The sequence below is a fragment of the Somniosus microcephalus genome, chromosome 10 (assembly GCF_052327205.1).
Source record: "Somniosus microcephalus isolate GS21.2 chromosome 10, FLI_Smic_1.0, whole genome shotgun sequence".
NCBI classification, from domain to species: domain Eukaryota; kingdom Metazoa; phylum Chordata; class Chondrichthyes; order Squaliformes; family Somniosidae; genus Somniosus; species Somniosus microcephalus.
In genome coordinates, this window is record NC_140996.1 from 11,013,434 (window position 1) to 11,032,304 (window position 18,871).

At 44.2% G+C, this 18,871-nt stretch overlaps 1 protein-coding gene across 1 annotated transcript in view; it reads right to left on the reverse strand.

Moving 5' to 3' along the window:
• Positions 1–1,567: 1,567 nt before the first annotated feature.
• Positions 1,568–18,871, reverse strand: part of ipo5 (importin 5) — a 66,591-nt gene continuing 49,287 nt past the window's right edge. Inside the window, exons 17-26 of the mRNA XM_085998436.1 lie at positions 16,920–17,041; positions 13,325–13,421; positions 12,697–12,869; positions 10,865–10,976; positions 10,605–10,660; positions 10,250–10,372; positions 9,937–10,156; positions 7,929–8,157; positions 3,624–3,765; positions 1,568–3,176 (exon numbers count right to left, since the gene is read on the reverse strand). Of these exons, the coding sequence (XP_085854562.1) occupies positions 3,090–3,176; positions 3,624–3,765; positions 7,929–8,157; positions 9,937–10,156; positions 10,250–10,372; positions 10,605–10,660; positions 10,865–10,976; positions 12,697–12,869; positions 13,325–13,421; positions 16,920–17,041 (1,361 nt within the window). The 3' untranslated portion in view covers positions 1,568–3,089. The remainder of the gene's footprint in view (positions 3,177–3,623; positions 3,766–7,928; positions 8,158–9,936; positions 10,157–10,249; positions 10,373–10,604; positions 10,661–10,864; positions 10,977–12,696; positions 12,870–13,324; positions 13,422–16,919; positions 17,042–18,871) is intronic.

Sequence of the window (18,871 nt, forward strand, 5' to 3'; positions counted from 1 at the left end):
CGTTTTTAAAACAAATCTTTCATATCAAAAAATATTTAATTTACTAAGAAACTGTCTAATGCACGCCAATTAAGTTATTAAACGGTTCAGTATAGTTTAAAAAAGTCATTTTCAAGTATTTTAAATCAGGTCACTCACAGGACTGGAGACTAAATGCTTATTTTTGGTGATAAACCCATTTTCAGTTGTTAATAAAACTGCACCGTTACCATTCTTAAATACATCAAAGCAATACTTTTTTTTAAAAAAGAAAAAAGTTACGTTCTATTACGCTGCATGATGGCGCTGGTTCATAGATTATTTTAAGTTTGCTATTATGCAAAATGAAAATTTTAGCAGAAATGTGAATCGTAATGCAACCAACGTGTTTTGGGAGCAATTTCCGGATTTGCGCCCAAAGCAGAAACTCTATCCCATGATCTTTACAAAGGTGGTATCCATCTGGCTTCCAACATGTCGACACAGATCAACAGTATGGAGAGGTTAGCGACATAGGGCGTGGAGTACCTGCCATCACCTTCGCAGCAGCACTCTGAAGCCAGCTCTGCCATTGAATTTCCGCAGTGTGGTCACTATTGGAGTCAAGGCATACACGTTTCTCCCTTCCTTTAAAAAGGCACCGACTCATTTTCAGATTGTTTCATGGAAGGCCAAAAAGTGTTTATTCTAAATGTGTCAGCCGTGGCAATGTCACCAGCCACTGGAACATGGATGGCACTGTAACCAAGCCCAATCCTGAATCCTATCTTCACCTGACAAACTTATTTTCCTACAAGATTACTGGACAGGTACCCTGCCTGATTTTCTCCTCCACTCCGCAACACAGGGATGCCAAGGTCTTTGTGGTTCAGTGCTACATTCACTTACCACGGTGGTGAATGACTTGCTGAGCAAACTCTCATTAGCTCACAGGCTGCCGCTGTTCAAAACACAGCAAATGTAACTGTATGAAGTTAGAAGAGATGGCCGCACCTGCATATTTGTAGCTACTTAACAGAGGGTGGAGAGGAGAGAGCGAGCGTGACAGAGGGGAGAGAGTGAGTGACAGCAAGGGAGGAGAGAGACAGTGAGAGATAAAGGGAAGGACAGAGAGAGAGAGAGAGAGAGAGAGGGAGAGGGAGAGGGGAGAAAAAAACAGGAAGGGCAGGGAGGAGAGAGAGAAAGGGAGGCAGCGTAACAATGCCCAATCCTGAATCCTATCCTCATCTGACAAACTTATTTTGCTGCAGGATTAATGAATGGAGAGGGGACCAGGAACAGGTACCCTGCCTGATTTTCTCCTCCACTCCACAACACAGGGATGGGAAGCGGAGGAGAAAAAGGGGAAGAGGGACAAAGAAAGGAAAGAAGAGGGGAAGAGAGAAAAAAAGATGCTTGCACCACTTGATAAATAAACCAATGCCGGTGTGTGGTTATAATACTGCACAATACAAAGAAAAAAAACAAGTTTCTGCAATTATTTCCAAAATTTAAAAACACCAAGTCTAAAATGCTTATTTATTTGGCAAACACCGACAGCCCCAAGGACAAAATGTAAACTACAAAAAAACTAATTACTAGGACAAGGCAGGTTTTGCATTGTGTTTATTCTGAAATTGCAATTACATTAAGAGTTGCTTTCTACAGAAGTTAGTAAAATCCAAAATTTAGCAAGAAGTGGAAAAAAAGAGAATGTCTAGGAAAATGAACTATAAATATTTTTAATACTGCCAAAGCAGCCGTCAGTGGAATAAAAATCTGCCATTACTCATTACACCTCCAGCTAGTTTCAAATATTGCTTTGATTCCTTCGCTAAATTTACTTCTGTTTTCTTCAAGTTATCTAAATGCAAGGGAAATTAAGTCAGCCAGTTTTGTAAAACATCCTTGGTTTGCCCTAAATGTTAAAATAAAACCCATTAAAACTTGCTCTAGATCTGTGCGCCAAGTGTAGCGCCGTTCGTTCGCTGCCTCTTCGCAGTTGTGCCACAACGCCACGCAACACCAGCTCTAAAGCTTGCACAGCTCACCCAAAAAAACACTTTCTACTTAAAAGAGCGCAAATGTCACCATTTCATAGCTTCAGGTTTGTGTTTCCTATGAAACATACATCAGGATGGAAGTGGCAATGTGCTGAAACGTGAATGAAAAGCAATGGTCGATATATAAATCGTGCACCTTTTGAATGTGTATAAATCGGCAACACCAGGTAATTTAATAATGTTATTTATTAATGCAATTTTGAAGTTGCATAATAAAGCAAGATACAATTACCAATTTGTCTTCAGAAATAACCCCCCCCCCCCCACCCCAATCTCGTTTCCCTCACCCACCCCGGAATCAAATTAGCAGTGTCGGAGGAGGAGGAGGACTGTCTCTGTAGGAAGGGGATATCCCACAATAGCCAAGTCACCGTGTAATCCAGCAGCAGATCCGTCGGTTCAGAGAGACAACAGGACATCAAATGAAAACTGCGCTCAAGTTAATAAAAGGCGCACTCCAGGTGGATTTGCCATTGCATTTGATCGTTTATTGGACCGAGAGGTAAATGGGGCGCTGCTGAAACGAGTTAAAGAAATTCACATTTCAGAAATCGGTTGTAGGGACAGCAGTCGGCGCTTGGAATAAAAATAAAACAGGGTGGGGTTATCAAAACAGTAGCACAAATGAGAGATCTTGCATGCCGCGGTTTTAACAGGCAGGAGGATCTATTGCCTACCTGGGAAAAGACAATCGCCACACTATTTAGTACTACAATACTAGATGTATAGAAATATCTTACCAGTTCAATGCACACCAACACTAGAGCAACTCGTTTCAAAATAGTTATGGTTGATATGAGAGTTCTTTTTTGTTTAAACTGACTGCATTTGTGCCATGTTTTGGTGATACAAATAGAAAAATAACTATCAGTGCTGGAAGGGGCGGGGGTATGAAGATATTCCTCTGTAATTTGCAGCAGTCTTAGTACACAAACGTGCTGAACCACAGAGCTTCCTGCTACTCACTGCGGTCTGCATAAGTGACCCACACAACAGTTCTCTCACAGAAGAGGGAGAAAAAGGACAAATCATGAATGATTTTTGCATGTTAAGAATATTTAAGGCCATTCAAGCAGTGTTCAACAGATTTTGTATCGCTGCCTGCTGGGCTTCGTTGAGTGAGGTCATGCACTCGGTCCACAGCGCCCCCGAACCCTGGAATCGGAAAAGAAAGAGAGAAAAAAAACAGGACTTTCAGCAAGTTCTGCGCCGGGTACAGTATTTTCAATCCATCATAAAATGTTTTGACATAGTTAAGCTGCTCATCATGCAAGCGCTACCCTCAGTAAGTAAACTGCACCATGTGGTATGACAGTAAAGTATAGCAGAACACAAAAAAACTGTGCCAAGTAAGTTTGAAACTTTTGGAAATGTTTAAGTTATATACACACATTTTTAAAAACCGCACATCTCAAGTACTGCATTATGCAACATCCATTCAGTTGGTGTATCGTAGCAAACCAGTCTGTTTTAATATTAACATATACACGGTAGAAGCTTCCCCATCTATTTTGGAATTGAAAGGCACCTCAATTGATAATTTCACTCCGCGCGCGCGCGCCCCCCCCCCCCGCCACACTCGTTTTGTTTCGACATACTAACCTGTACTTGTCGAATGACATTTGCCAACCGTTTGCTACAGTCATCTTCATTCTTTATAGCTTCATTAGTAAGACCATCAGCAATGATAGCAAACACTCTAGGAAGGCTGGAATTATTAGGCCCAAGCACAATCGGATTGTTACTGTGGAGAAAAACACTACAATGATTTTGCTTCTGAAATCAGTGAGTTTCTAAACTTTAGAGTGCTGCATTTACCTCACTGCAAGATGGCTTTGAAGTTCAGTAACAAAATTTGCCATTTCACCCTCCCCCAAACTATTTGCTAAAATCAATAACCAATTTTCCCCTTGTTCTGTGCCTTCTTAAGTGCTGGTCATCTGCAGTATCTTTCAGTTCTGAAAAAGGGTTTATACCCAAAACTCTAAATCCCTATCTCTGCAAACTCTTTCAGCCCTACAACCCTCCGAGATCTCTGCACTCCAATTCTGGCCTCTTGCGCATCCCAGATTTCCTTCGCCCCACCATTGGTGGCCGTGCCTTCAGCTGCCGAAGCTCTGGAATTTCCTGCCTAAACCTCTCCTCCTTGAAACTTACCTCTGACCAAGTTTTTCGTCACCTGTCCCAATATCTCATGCGGCTCGGCGTCAAAGTCTGTCGCCTGTGAAACGCCGTGGGACATTTTACATCATTATTAAAGGCGCTGTATAAATACAAGTTGTTGAAACCTCAACTTCGTGTTTCATTGACTAAATCTATCCAGATCAATCTTTTAGGATGACAACACTTTTTAAAAAAAAGTGCGCCATGCTTGCTGAGCCTAGGAAAATGTGACTCGTGTGTCGACACTGTACCTGGTTACACTGTGCTGTAGCACCACCTAGAGCCTCACGTGTGAATACACAGCACCCAGTCTACAAACTACAGCCACAACTTTTCAATTACAATCACCACCACTCAATCCGTTCCCAGTTATGCGGGACAGCTGCTTGTAATCGGGCGAATGGCGCTGGCCATTTGGCATCACCGTAGGCGGCAATTACAAAGGTGCCGCTTAAACGGCAAAGCGGGCCGGCTAGTTCAGGCAGTTCGAGTAGCTGTGCAATCACTTGTCACCAAGTCCTCACCCTCCCTATGCAAGTCTGAACAAGTGACGTTAATTGTACGTCGAGACGGGAGTTTCCCCCCCGCCCGTCCAATAAACTATCAGTAGCCAATATGCAAGAGCTCTAATGAAATGGGAGGTTGTTGGGAATACGGCAACCAGTGATCCAGATTCAGGGTCCTCTCCCGACCACCCGCCCCGTTACAGTCTAGAATCATAGAAAGTTACAGCACAGAAGGAGCCTAACCGCCTCTTAAATGGTTCCAGGACTTTAATCTCGGCAAAGTTTACAGATTCATCAGTGTGCTGACTGCTGGCACAAGGCTCCTTCCCCCTCACCATTGCTGGAATAAATGGTTTTGCAGAAAAGCTAAGGTAAGCAAATGCTCACCTGTGAGATTTGCTCTTGCGCTACAGGGTTATCAGGGAGTCCGGCGCGCACAGCGCTCAAATCGCATTAGGACGAGCGTGCCCGCTGTAAGTGGTGGGGACCGTATACAGATTCAGGAGCAGTCGACATCCGCTCATAAGCTAGTTGCTTCAGTAATAGCTTACAATACCCAACATACCGGGGGGGGGGGGGGGGGGTAGAATTCCCTCGGGAGCTTTCCCGGTCAACTGTCGAAACTTCGGCAGAAAGCCCACTCCCAGCACGTAAATGGAGTTTCTGCTGATCTTCCACCCAAATTCCGGCAGCTGCTTGGGGGAACCCCCCCCCCCCCCCCACAACGTTCCCTATAAGGTGCATGGCCGCGCACCCCTCGACTGGCTTTTTCAATGGCCATGCAGCCTCTTAAAAGGGACCACGTACCCGAAAAGAGAGGGAGCATGGCCCCCACCCACCCCAAGGAGATGCCCCCAATATTGTTGGGCTGCAAGCTAGAACAGCACGTGGGTTCAGCAGCTCAGGTTCAATCGACGCTTGTGATTTGGGCTCGGTTCAGATTTACAAAGAGAATCAGGATATCGCACCTATGCTTTAGTACAAAACCTGTACCCTTGCACCCTCTACCCAATTAAAAAACACCCGGGAGATTCAACTCTGCCAAATATATCCGGGGTTTCACAATATGCACCCTTCCGCGTCAAAGGCAATTTGAACACATAGAAGTTAAGACTCCTGTTCCGATAGCTCTTAGTCAGTCAGGTCATTGTAGCAGGCTCCTTTTCAGGTAAAGGTGCTGCAAATGGAGGCAAGTATTTTTTTTTTTTTTTTTTCGTTCACAAGATGTGGGCGTCGCTGGCAAGGCCAGCATTTATTGGCCATCCCTAATTGCCCTCGAGGCAGTGGTGGTGAGCCACCTTCTTAAACCGCTGCAGTCCACGTGGTGAAGGTGCTCCCACAGTGCAGTTATACTTCTTTGTCGTGGTTTGGTACAACAGTGGTTTGCGAGGCCACTTCAGAGGGCAGTTAAGAGTCAACCACATTGCTGTGGGTCTGGAGTCACATAAGCCAGACCGGGTAAGGGCAGCGGATTTCCTTCCCTAAAAAGGACATTAGGTGAACCTAATTGAACTTTTACGACAATCATGGTCACCATCACTGATGCTAGCTTTTTATTCCAGATTTATTTAATTAACTGAATTTAAATTCCCCAGCTGCCGTGGTGGGATTTGAACTCACGTCTCTACAGATCATTCGTCCAGGCCTCTGGATTACTGGTCCAGTAACATAACCACTGTTACCGTATCCCTAAGTGGGATCCGCTACTCCTGGGAGTAAGTCCTTTTTAGACCATCAGAGGTGGGTTAGGAAAGAATGACTGGCGTTTCCCCAGAGTACTGGTTGGCGATCTCCGTCAACATACTTAGAAGCCAGTTATGAGAAGATGCACAAGCAACTTCTGGCTTTCATAGAATCAGAATAGTACAGCACAGAATGAGGCCATTCGGTCCATCGAGTCTGCGCCGGCTCTTTCAAAGAGCAATCCCAGTTAGTCCCACTCCCCCAGCAACATTTTCTCCAAGTCTTTATCCAATTCCCTTCTGAAGGCTACAATTGAATCCGTATCCACCACCCCGAGACGATAAACCGAGGCCCCGTCTGCTCTCAGGTGGATGTAAAAGATCCCACGGCCACTATTCCAAACAGCAGCAGGGGGAGTTCTCCCCGGTGTCCTGGGGCCAATATTTATCCCTCAAATCAACATCACAAACAGATTATCTGGCCATTATCACATTGCTGTATCTGGGAGCTTGCCGTGCGCAAATTGGCTGCTGCGTTTCTTACATTACAACAGTGACTACACTTCAAAAAGAAATAAGAACGTAAGAAATAGGAGCAGGAGTAGGCCATTCGGCCCCTCGAGCCATTCAATAAAATCATGGCTGATCTGATCTTCGCCACAACTCCACTTTCCTGCCCGCTCTCCATAACCCTTGATTCCCTGTTTTTCAAAAATCTGTCCATCTCCACCTTGAATATATTCACTGACTCAGCCTCCGCAGCGTGTAAAAGCGCCTTTGGGACGCCCCGAGGTCGTGCAAGGTGCTGTACAAATGCAAGTTGTTGTTGTTGTCGTTTCTCCCATCTATATTTAACCTCATTTCTTGTGCAAAGCTTCAATCTCCTTGCGTTGCAACAGAATTTACACAGAAAAAAGGGGCAGTTGACTGAACCAAGCAAGATTAACAATAGGACCAGGGAAACAGACATTACTCTCTGAATACCATGACTTTGCAGACGAAAAGATTATTTGGTTGTTTTTGTTCCTTTAGAGGAAAACCAGTGCAGGAACAAAGCTAGATGATTTGGAATGGGATCTCATGTCCACGAACTGAAAACACACATGGCCCTTTCAAGTACAGCGGCTCATAAGCTAGGTGTCCTAAACTTCTATTGGCTTCACTGTACATGAACAAATTTTATAAGCTGCTTATATTAGTTCCCAGCTCACCTACAATAAATAACGATCAGCATCCTTTTAATCCCCTTAAATATTAAACAATATTTCTGGAGTTTAAAAGCGAAAGATTTCACCAAGCTCTGTAAGGAAAGTGAAGCCTCTGCGCACAAGATGTTACAATCAGTAAACATCCATGATCATTCTGTAGAATCATACGGCGCAGAAGGAGGCGGCCATTTGGCCCATCGTGCCTGTGCCGGCTCTTTGAAAGAGCCGTCCAATTAGTCCCACTCTCCCCTGCTCTTTCCCGCAAAGCCGTGCAAATTTTCCCTCATCTTTTTAGACCACTTCACAAGTTATTAGCTGGAATCAGAATGATGGAGGCATAAAACTTGCCTTTCAATAAGATCACACAAATAACTGAAAGTGTGAACTGCTTCTTCCTTGTCTTCATGCAGTGGTAGCCACGAGAGCCAGTGAGGTAAAATCTCATTGACATTTACACATTCTGGTCTGCACTTAATGACTTTTCCTACTGCAGATATGCAGTTTTCTGTTGCATTAATATTTTCTTTGGTTTTGGACCCTTCCATTTGGATAACCCCTACCAGGAGTGGAATTGCCTCTGTTGGGGAGAAAAAAAAACTTAGCATTTTAAAATTATTCAGTCTAGAAACACATCTGACACTCCACTCTGCCAGCCACCCTCACTACTGCCCCCCACCCAAAATCCCACTGCGGTCCAATTCCACACAGACAGTCTTCTGACAAAATAATGTTGGCAGATTATTTAATTGCCGATCCTGACCCTTGCTCTCAGCGATGCCCACAAGCACGCATTCTCCAGCAAGGGCTCCCTCGATACCAGTGATCAGGACCATGGTTCATCCACAGCCAGCCTACACATGCTCCAGTTGCCTGCAGCACTCCAGAGCTTTGCCCAGTAAGCTAGAGTGGGGACTGAAGCTGAAACTTGTGCTCAGTACCACAGTGGGTTTACCCACTGATATGAATGCATCACAGAAACTCAAAACCACCACATAGCAATTAGCGTGAACAAAATTTGGAGGACACAAAATCTGAAAAAACCTCAAATGAGCGACCAATAAATCATTCCATTCAAGCACACCATCAAAAGTTATTCAATTGTTTTAATTTTTTAAGACAAAATATGGTTGAGAGATTATATTATACAATAAACACTTGTTTTGGTAACATTAGGCTACATATACAAAATACAGCTATGGTTAGAAATTCCATCTCCAGGCCACATTTATCCCAAAAAATACCAGTGACTACAGGACTTTGCCCGTAGAATAAATGTAACACATGGAGGAACTTCGTTACTAGTATTATAGATGCATGGGGACCAATGCATTTCTTTTGCTAATCCTCAACAATATTGTTTGTGGCAAAACTCTGCAAAGTTGCAATGCTCAGTTACCTATTCTAAAACACTATTTATCCCATTAACTCATTCTGCACCAAAACACCTTTATTCCCTGCAAGTGTAAGGGGGGGGGGGGGGGGGGGGGGTTGGTTTAAAAAAAAAAAAAAAAAAAAATTAATCTCTGGTTAGATTGCAAAAATTGCTCAAACATTTGTACCACTATAATGGAATCCCAAATCAAAGCCACTTTCAGTGGCAACATTTCATTGAAAATTAAAAGGAGAACTCTTTGTGCAACCTGACTTAATTATATTTCTTCAACGCAACAATCTAGGTAAAGCTAATATTAAAAGATTTACATGCATTTCTCTTACTACAATTTGCAATTATACGGCGCCACTTTTAAAAACAGGCTCCCTCTCCCGCACATTAAAGAGGAAAAAAAGTCACAGTGGATAAGGTTGCAGAAAAACCATTAATAATAGATGCGTATAACTAGCGAAAGTTTTACACAATCTAGGTCGCCGCTGGCTTTTAAAAGATCAGAATCACTCTTCTGCAGTCAGAATGAAACAGCATGTTTCAGACAAAACTGTTAGACGATCATGGAAGCATCTCAGATCCAGCGCTCATTTCTAAAACATCAATAAATTAAGCTTCAAAATAGTCAGCTGCAGTTCAACTCTCCCCGGTTTCTGGCCCCTCCCTAATGGTACACACATGGTGAAATTTGATAGAAAGCATTGGTGACCAACAGACAATGGATTAGATTTTTTAAACTGCTTGTGGTCTGTTCATAAATTAAGACTCCATTTGATTAAGCGATGCTAAAAAAAAAAAATCATCACTACAGCATCCTGGAATTAAGAGAATGACATGTCAATACACATTGTAAAAAAGGTGCACAGCTAAAAGAACACATGCTCGGTCTCTGCTTTAACCCCACATTGTTTGTAACTCAGCTCTTTTGTTGTTCAACTGTACAAACAGAAAACCATAACCCATTAAACCTACCAGTACAGAATGGCCTGTAATTCTCTCCACCAAACTGTGCCATAACTCCAATGCCATATGCTGCTGCTTGTCTGACCTCAGGACTGTTGTCACAGACGTATTGCAACATGGGCCTCAGGAAGTACTCTGCATATTTAAAGGACGTAGGACTGCAATGCTCAATTACATCATCAAAGATGCATAAACCCCACTGCTTGTCTGCCCATGGCCTGTGTGGACACTACAGAAACGAAAAGTATGCATCAGCTTGAAAGCATTGGGAGAATTGGAGTCAATGTCAAAAAGTCTTGAAATGTTTTCACTTTAAACTTACGATTAGATTGACTATTAGTGGTAGAATTTGTTCAAACCACAGCAGCACTTTTTCTTTGTAACAGCTGAACATTGAGTGCAAGATGTCCGAAATTTTAGTTAAGATGTAAACATCACTATCATCCTGTAAGCAATTAAAACACTGCATTACACACAAATTTAAACGAGTCGAATTCATTCAGAATTTGCTTCGGATAGCCACAGCAACACAAAAGGCCATTTAGAATTCATATTAAAAGATCCTCAACAATTCTCTCCCTGCAACCAAATTAATGTCACTATAGGAATATTATTATAGCAGATAAGTTTAAAATTATTTAACAATCTATAATAAATAATTAGATACAAGATATTACTTCGTCTTGTAAATTTTCTTCAACTTGTTCATCATAGTCTTCATCTTGTCTTTTTGCTAAAGGCAAAAACAATGATTAAATTGCAACGTTGTAAATCTATAATTAACAATCGTGCACACAATAGGAGAGCGAGAGGGAGGGAGAAAGCAAGCAAGGTAGAGAGGTGACAGAATACACAGAAACATCACAAAGTGTGACCAACACTGCAAGAGATTTTCTTGTGTAAGTTTACTAACTGTAAAGATGCATCACATTTGTACCTTGTCTCAATTCTTGATTTTTGAAATGTTCCTCTAATTTCCCCTTCATAATGTTTCCCAGTTCCTCGAGATGCTCCTTGTTTAAGCAGCCTTCACCCATCAACTCTACACACTAAAGATCAGAGGAGAGAAACGGGCAAGAACGGCATCAATAAAAGTAAGATTCGAGCACTGAAGTCAAAATTGGGGGGGGAGGAGTGCACAGGACATGAAGAAACATGTAGGAACAGGGCAGGCGATGCATTTAATCGTATGGGATGTTCAAATAATCAGTGCACATTTTGAATAAATATACAATATTAACAGATGCATGGAAACATCTCAATCCAGTTAATTTCATACAGGTGGTCTAAAGGTTATTACTTCTTCCGTGTGCCTCCCGACTCGAGGTTCTGTGACCAGTGCATTTCTGATCACTGCACAGGTGGACTGCATCAGCTCCTGCAGGTGCATTTGTCACATCAGTTATCCTGCAGTCGAATGCTTGCCAGCATCCTTTATCACATCTCGGGATTCTTTGACTACGAGCACTTTATTAAAAGAAAAATTGAGCAACAATGCCCAAGATCAGCCATGATCTTATTGAATGACGGAGCAGGCTCGAGGGGCCAAGTGGCCTATTCCTGCTCCTATTTCTTATGTTCTTACAATGGTCCAGAAGGCATTAAGCTGGGACAGTGCAGGCTCAGCCATGGATGCATGGGCTTTTAAAATGTGGGATGGGCATTTGTTTTGCACAGATCCCAAACGACAGCAAATTCACCAGCAATGCCTGGCCATTCAGAAGACCTCTAGCACTTTGGTGTAAATAAGGCTCTCCTGATTGCTACTGGTCTTTGAAGAAAGGCAAGCGAGAGGTTACAAAGGAAGAATCTCCACCAAGTCTGCTCCTATGTTAAGTAAAGGGCCCGCCAAAGTGGGCTTGTGTGTGTATTCTTAGTTCATAAATAGTACACAAGCAGAAGGTAAACTGATTGTACAACGTGTCTCTCATCATACTTGGTGAGACCACACCTGGAGTACTGTGTACAGTTTTGGTCTCCTTACCTAAGGAAGGATATACTTGCCTTAGAGGGAGTGCAACAAAGGTTCACCAGACTGATTCCTGGGATGGGGGGATTGTCCTATGGAGGAGATCGAGTAGGCTAGGCCTTTATTTCCTAGAGTTCAGAAGAATGAGAGGTGACCTCATTGAAACGTATACAATTCTTAAGGGCTTGACAGGGTAGATGCTGATAGGCTGTTTCCACTGGCTGGGGAGTCTAGAACTAGGGTGCGTAGTCTCAGGATAAGGGGACATCCATTTAGGACTGAAAGGAGGAGGAATTTCTTCACGCAGAGGGTTGTGAATCTTTGAGGGCTGTGGATGCTCAGTCATGGAGTATATTCAAGACAAAGAGCGATAGATTCTTGGGCACTAAGGGAATCAAGGGATATGGGGATGGGACAGGAAAGTTGAGTTGAGGTCGAAGATCAGCCATGATCTTATTGAATGGCGGAGCAGGCTCGAGGGGCCGAATGGCCAACTCCTGCTCCTAAATTCTTGTGTTACTCGGTGTTCCGCATATTTTGCCTACTGCAGAATAAAGCAGCTTATGAATCAAAGGAGGGAGGATTTAGCAAGGTGGGAAAACTGGAGCCAGCACTGTTCAGGTAGCAATTAACAATGCAGACTACAACATCTTGTAGCAGCATAAGCCTTTCTTCCTCCATATATGTTAGCGATATAACAGACCAAATCCTATTTGATATGAATCTTTACAGGCATCCAAATTCTTATTTCATGCAAAATAAAATTATAACGTTTCCTATACGCTACATAAAAGAATTACCTTGGCAAAAGAATGCATAATTTCAGAAAGAACATCAGAATCCGGCTCTGTACCAATCCCTTTGATGAGAGAATCACACATAAAATGCCACATTTGTGTCACATACTCAGGCCCTTGGACCCGGGCGCATTCGAGTAACAGGGGCATCGATTCAGCTGCAGCAACACGAACACGTTTCAAGGTCAAGGAAGGCAGCACAGTATTCAAAATATAAAAAAGGTAGACAAATAAATTTAACCCACTGTCATGGAGGCTCTATTAAATTCAGCTGTTTCCTACAATACAGCAGTGACTACACTTCGAAAGTACGTCATTTGGGACGCTGAGGTCATGAAAGGCGCTATATAAATGCAAATCTATCTTTCTTTCATAACTGGGTTCTAATTTGTGTTGTTGAAAAAGTATACAGTAATTAAGTTGTCCCAACAGCATTTAACACATTCTTAATTAAAAAGGTTTTAAAATATACCACTTAATTATACATAACACTTTTCAAATGTTTCATCAAGATACAACACATTTTTAAAATAGAAGATAGATTTTTCCCCTCATTTTGTTAGAGGGCCCAGGAAAGGGGGAGGGGAATTTAAAAAAATTACACACAAGATTGCTTTGAAAGAAAGGATATCATCGTGAAAATAAAATTTAAGAAGCGGCACCATCAGTTTCACCACTTGCTCCGTGTACTCTGCAAACCCTTCCTTCAGCTCTTTCGCATAACACACCTAGGGACAGAAATGGCAATTTGTTTGTAGTTAATCTGTGGAAAGAACTCGATCCCTACAAAAGCACACATTCTCATTTCTTTTTACACTTCTCTGGGTCCCGATTGTGAACCAACTGCTTTAAGACTCACTTGTACCTGTAAATTAAATGACTCAGACATATTATGGAATGGCCAAACCCATCCACAATAATGCCGAAGTACTAACAGGTCACTTGAATTCAGCTGGGTTGGCAATTTATTTACTTTTTTATTCATTCACGAGATGTGGGCGTCACCGGCAAGGCCAGCATTTATTGCCCATTCCTAGTTGCCCTAGAGAAGGTGGTGGTGAGCTGCCTTCTTGAACCGCTGCAGTCCGTGTGGTGAAGGTGCTCCCACAGTGCTGTTAGGGAGGGAGTTCCAGGATTTTGACCCAGCGATGATGAAAGATCGGTGATATACTTCCAAGTCAGGATGGGGTGTGACTTGGAGGGGAACTTGGAGGTGGCGGTGTTCCCATGCACCTGCTGCCCTTGTCCTTCCCGGTGGAAGAGCTTGCGGGTTTGGGAGGTGCAGCTGAAGAATTAGCTCAGTTTCTACAGAAATTCCAAACGAATGACATCTTCATGGCCCGAGAGTGTGTCAAAAGGTCATTGTCTGATGATACTTAAATTTTCCCAACGCGTTATCATTCAGAGCCATGTGTTAGGATAGGCGGGAACAGACAGCTTGCACAGCCTCGAAACCCCAGCCAGACACCGGAATATGGATTTTCTCTTAACATAGCAATCAAGTTGAAATAGTAGTCTCAAGCCCTAGTATGATGATATATAGGATTCCTGTGATGTTAAAAAGCGTTGGGGCATCACAGCCGGGTTCAATTCTTTCCTTGCCGGATATCCTTGGGTGCATTTTCCAAGCAGGGAAACCCAGCATCCACACATGCAGTGGGCTCTGGATCGCCAGTCAGGAATGGGAACCATACAAACTTTTTTTCCCCTTATCAAGGCCCGAGGCCAGCTCGAGTGTGTCCCCCCTGCCCTAGCCGAGACCCTTCTCCGTCCCACTCCCACTCTGTCCTCGGCCTCCTACACTGCTCCGATGAAGCTCACCTGAACAGCACCTTAGCTTTTGATTAGGCACTTTACAACCTTCCGGCCTCAATGAGTTCAACAACTTTGGATCATAATCACGGCTCCCATTTTTCCACAGACAGCAGGTGCTGGTAGTGATTCTGCTGTTGCCATTTACACCTCTAGACTCATCCTTTGTTTCTTTACTTGTCCCATTACCATCCCGTTGCCTTGTCCCACCATCCCTCATTTAATCACTCCTGCCTCCACCCTATCACAGACCTTTCCCTTTGTTCTTTCCTTCCCCCCTGGTTCTGTACTTGCTTAAAAACTGTTAAATTTCTAACTTCTCCCAGTTCTGATGAAAGGTCATAGACCTGAAACTTTAACTGTTTCCCTCGACAAAGATGTTGCCCTGACCGGTTGAGTGTTTTCCAGTTTCTGTTATTTTAACAGGGATGGGAATCTTCCTGATCTGGCATACAGGGCAGTGCATTTACCGCCCGAACCACTGGGATAAAAAGTTTTAAACGTTCGTTTCTACATTCCTTACAGCAGGCCTATATTTCAGTAGAGTTAGCGAGACCTTCCTACTTTCCAATCCAGCTTTATAGCCACAACCTTGCAGGTACGGTAGTATAGTGGTTATGTTACTGGGCTAGTAATCCAGATGCCTGGACTAATGATCCAGAGACGAGAGTTCAAATCCCACCACGGCAGCTGGGGAATTTAAATTCAGTTAATGAAATAAATCTGGAATAAAAAGCTAGTATCAGTACTGGTGACCATGAAACTACCGGATTGTTGTTAAAAACCCATCTGGCTCACCAATGTCGGCTAGGGAATGAAATCTGCCGTCCTTACCCGGTCTGGCCTATATGTGACTCCAGGCCCACAGCAAAGTGGTTGACTCTTAACTGCCCTCTGAAATGGCCAAGCAAGCAACTCGGTTGCATCAAAACCACTACAAAGTACAGTATACCGGAAACTTTTTAAAAATCCGGCACCAACGGGACCGGCGTGGTGCCGGTTGATCAAAAAGTCCGGATTACAGAGGTATACTTACCAAGGTACGAGAGCCCCGTACACGGCCACAGGTGCAGGAGCCCCAGTTACACGGCCACAGATCCAATTCAATTCAATTTTATTTGCCATATGTAACCAGTACAAGTACAATGGAATGCTTACTCCCCGTGGGGACACGTCAGCTATTCTTACAGCGCCGTGTTCAGAAAGTCAATACAATGGCATCCAGTGGCAGTGGGAGCACGATGTCCCTCAGCCGCTCCGTCCTCCTCGTCACCGCGGCCTCCTCCTCACTGTTGCCGGCTCCACGTGTGGTGGCCTGCTTCTCCCGCTCACGATCCGACCTCTGGCCACCATGCCCGGCTCCCCTCCTCCCAGTCGGACTGCGAGCTTCCCGCCATGGAGCTGCTGGCCGACATGCTGCAGCGGGTCGTCGTGGCTGCTGCTGCTGCTCGTTGCGCTGCCTCTGCCCGGCTCGCCGAATACATCGTCGGGATGTGAATGCTCTGGTCGCCGCGGCCACCTCCTCACCGTCGCCGGCTCCACGGTCCGACGCCTGCTTCTCCCGCTCACGGTCCAGCCTCTGGCCGCCATGCTCGGCTCCCCTCCGCCCAGTCGGAATGCCTCCCCGCCGAGGAGCTGCCGGCCGACGTGCTCCAGCGGGTTGTCGTGACTGCTGCTCGCCGCGCTGCCTCCGCCCGACTTGCCGAACACTTTGTTCTGGTTGCGGGAGCGAGCGGCAAGAGCAGGCTGCCCGAAGCAGGGAGAGCGCGCTAGCACCGGACCGTCTCGGCCACCATCTTGACTTGTTGATGCTCCAGGAGTCCCTATTGCACGGCCACAGGTGCAGGAACCCCGGTTACACCGCCACTAATGTACAGTAAAACTTACCTGAACCTACTCCTGAATTTTGCTGGTTAAGAGATTTTTCTGGATATTTAGGTGCCGGTTAAGAGTTTCCTGTACTACTCCCCAACAGCACTGTGGGAGAACCTTCACCACACAGACTGCAGCCGTTCAAGAAAGTAGCTCACCACCACCTTCTCAAGGACAAGTAGGGGTGGCCAATAAACGCTGGCCTTGCCAGCAACGCCCACAGCCAGAGAATGAATAATAAAATAAAAGTATTTTTGAAATTAGAACTATGTTCCTAAAAATGACTAAGAAACCTGGGTTTCCTTTTGAAGACGCGAATTTTAAATAATACTCACTGCCTGGACCTAAAGGAATAAAGGCACGACTGTACTGTAACATAGGCGCTGCATTTTATTCCACCCACAGTGCTCAGCTGATCTAAACCTGATGTTTAATAATTCTCTTCCGTGTAATTGTACACAATGCCAGGATAACTAGAACATTTAAAAAAAACAACAGTTTAACAAGGGCTGGGTTAATCTAGTAGTCAATCTGCCACTTACCAGCATTTGACAAGCCGTTGCTTTCTCCTCTAACCCTGCGGTTTTGATTCCAAAGCTCTGCTGATCACCAAGGTTTACAAATTCCCAGCCGTCATCCTCACTCATGTTCTCCATATCTTGCGCTAATAAAAAATTAAAATGTACCTTTATACATCATGCTTATCTTGCATTTCTATAGTGCCTTTAACGTAGCAAAAACATCCCAAGGCGCTGCACAGCAGCGATTATCGGACAACATTCGACACCGAGCCACATAAGGGGATATTGGGACAGCTGGCCAAAAAGGCAGGTTTTAAGGAGAGGGGTGCGGAGAGGTTTAGGGAGGGAATTCCAGAGCTTAGGGCCCAGGCAGCTGAAGGCACGGCCGCCAATGGTGGAGCAACAAAGATGGGAGGAAGCACAAGAGGCCAGAATTGGAGGAGCGCAGAGATCTCCGAGAGCTGCAGGAGGTTAGAAATACTACTTAACACAACTGTCGCTGAAAACGCTCTTTAGATTTCCTGTTGTTGCCCCACTAAACATGGGCCAACTGTGAAGCCGAAAAGCAAGAGCAGAATTACATAGAAAAGCCATTTTGTTTGTAGTACACTGCTGAACACAAGTTTAAAAAACTTCTCCCTTTGTGTAAAATAAATTAAAATTCCTAGTTTAGTATCCTGGTATTTGTTCCATTATAAGAACATAAGTAGTAAGAGCAGGAGTAGGCCATACGGCCCCTCGGGCCTGCTCCGCCATTCAATAGGATCATGGCTGATCCGAATCTAGACTCACGTCCACTTCCCTGCCTTCTCCCCGTAACCCCTAATTCCCTTATCTGCTAGGAAACTATCTCCATTTTAAATGTATTTAATGTTGCAGCTTCCACAGCTCTCTGGGGTAGCAAATTCCATAGATTTACTACCCTCTGAGTGAAGAAGTTTCTCCTCATCAGTTTTGAAAGGGCAGCCCCTTATTCTAAGATTATGCCCCCTAGTTCTAGTCTCACCCATCAGTGGAAACATCCTCACCGCATCCACCCGATCAAGCCCCCTCACAATCTTATGTTTTGATAAGATCGCCTCTCATTCTTCTGAACTCCAATGAGTAGAGTCCCAACCTACTCAACCTTTCCTCATAAGTCAACTCCCTCATCTCCGGAATCAACCAAGTGAACCTTCTCTGAACCGCCTCGAGAGCAAGTATATCTTTTCTTAACTACGGAAACCAAAACTGTACGCAGTATTCCAGGTGTGGCCTCACCAATACCCTGTATAACTGCAGCAAGACTTCCCTGTTTTTATACTCCATCCCCCTTGCAATAAAAGCCAAGATTCCATTGGCCTTCCTGATCACCTGCTGCATCTGCATACTAACTTTTTGTGTTTCATGCACCAGGAACCCCAGATCCCTTTGTACTGTAGCACTTTGCAGTTTCTCTCCATTTAGATAATAACTTGCTCTTTGATTTTTTCTGCCAAAGTGCATAACCTCACACTTTCCAACATTATATTGCATCTGCCAAATCTCTGCCCACTCACTTAGCCTGTCTATGTCCTTTTGCAGGTTTTTTTATGTCCTCCTCACTCACTGCTTTCCCTCCCATCTTTGTATCGTCGGCAAACTTGGATATGTTGCACTTGGTCCCTTCCTCCAAATCGTTAATATAGATTGTAAAGAGTTATTATTCAAATTACTCGATAATTCAAATTGAGGGGGGGGGTCAAAAAATTCAGATTCAAAAAGGAGCACAGTATAACTGTAGACCCATTTAAAAAAGTATTAATGTGCTCGTTTCACAGCACTGGTCACAATATCAATTGGTGAGCCATTAAACCCGAGCCAGATGATTTTCATACCTATTCTAATCTCAAGTTGTTGGCGGTTTTATATAGCAGCGTTCATGGCCTCAGGAAGACTGCGCAAAATTAAGGTGTCAGCCAATGAAGTACTGTTGCAATGTAGGAAATGCGGCA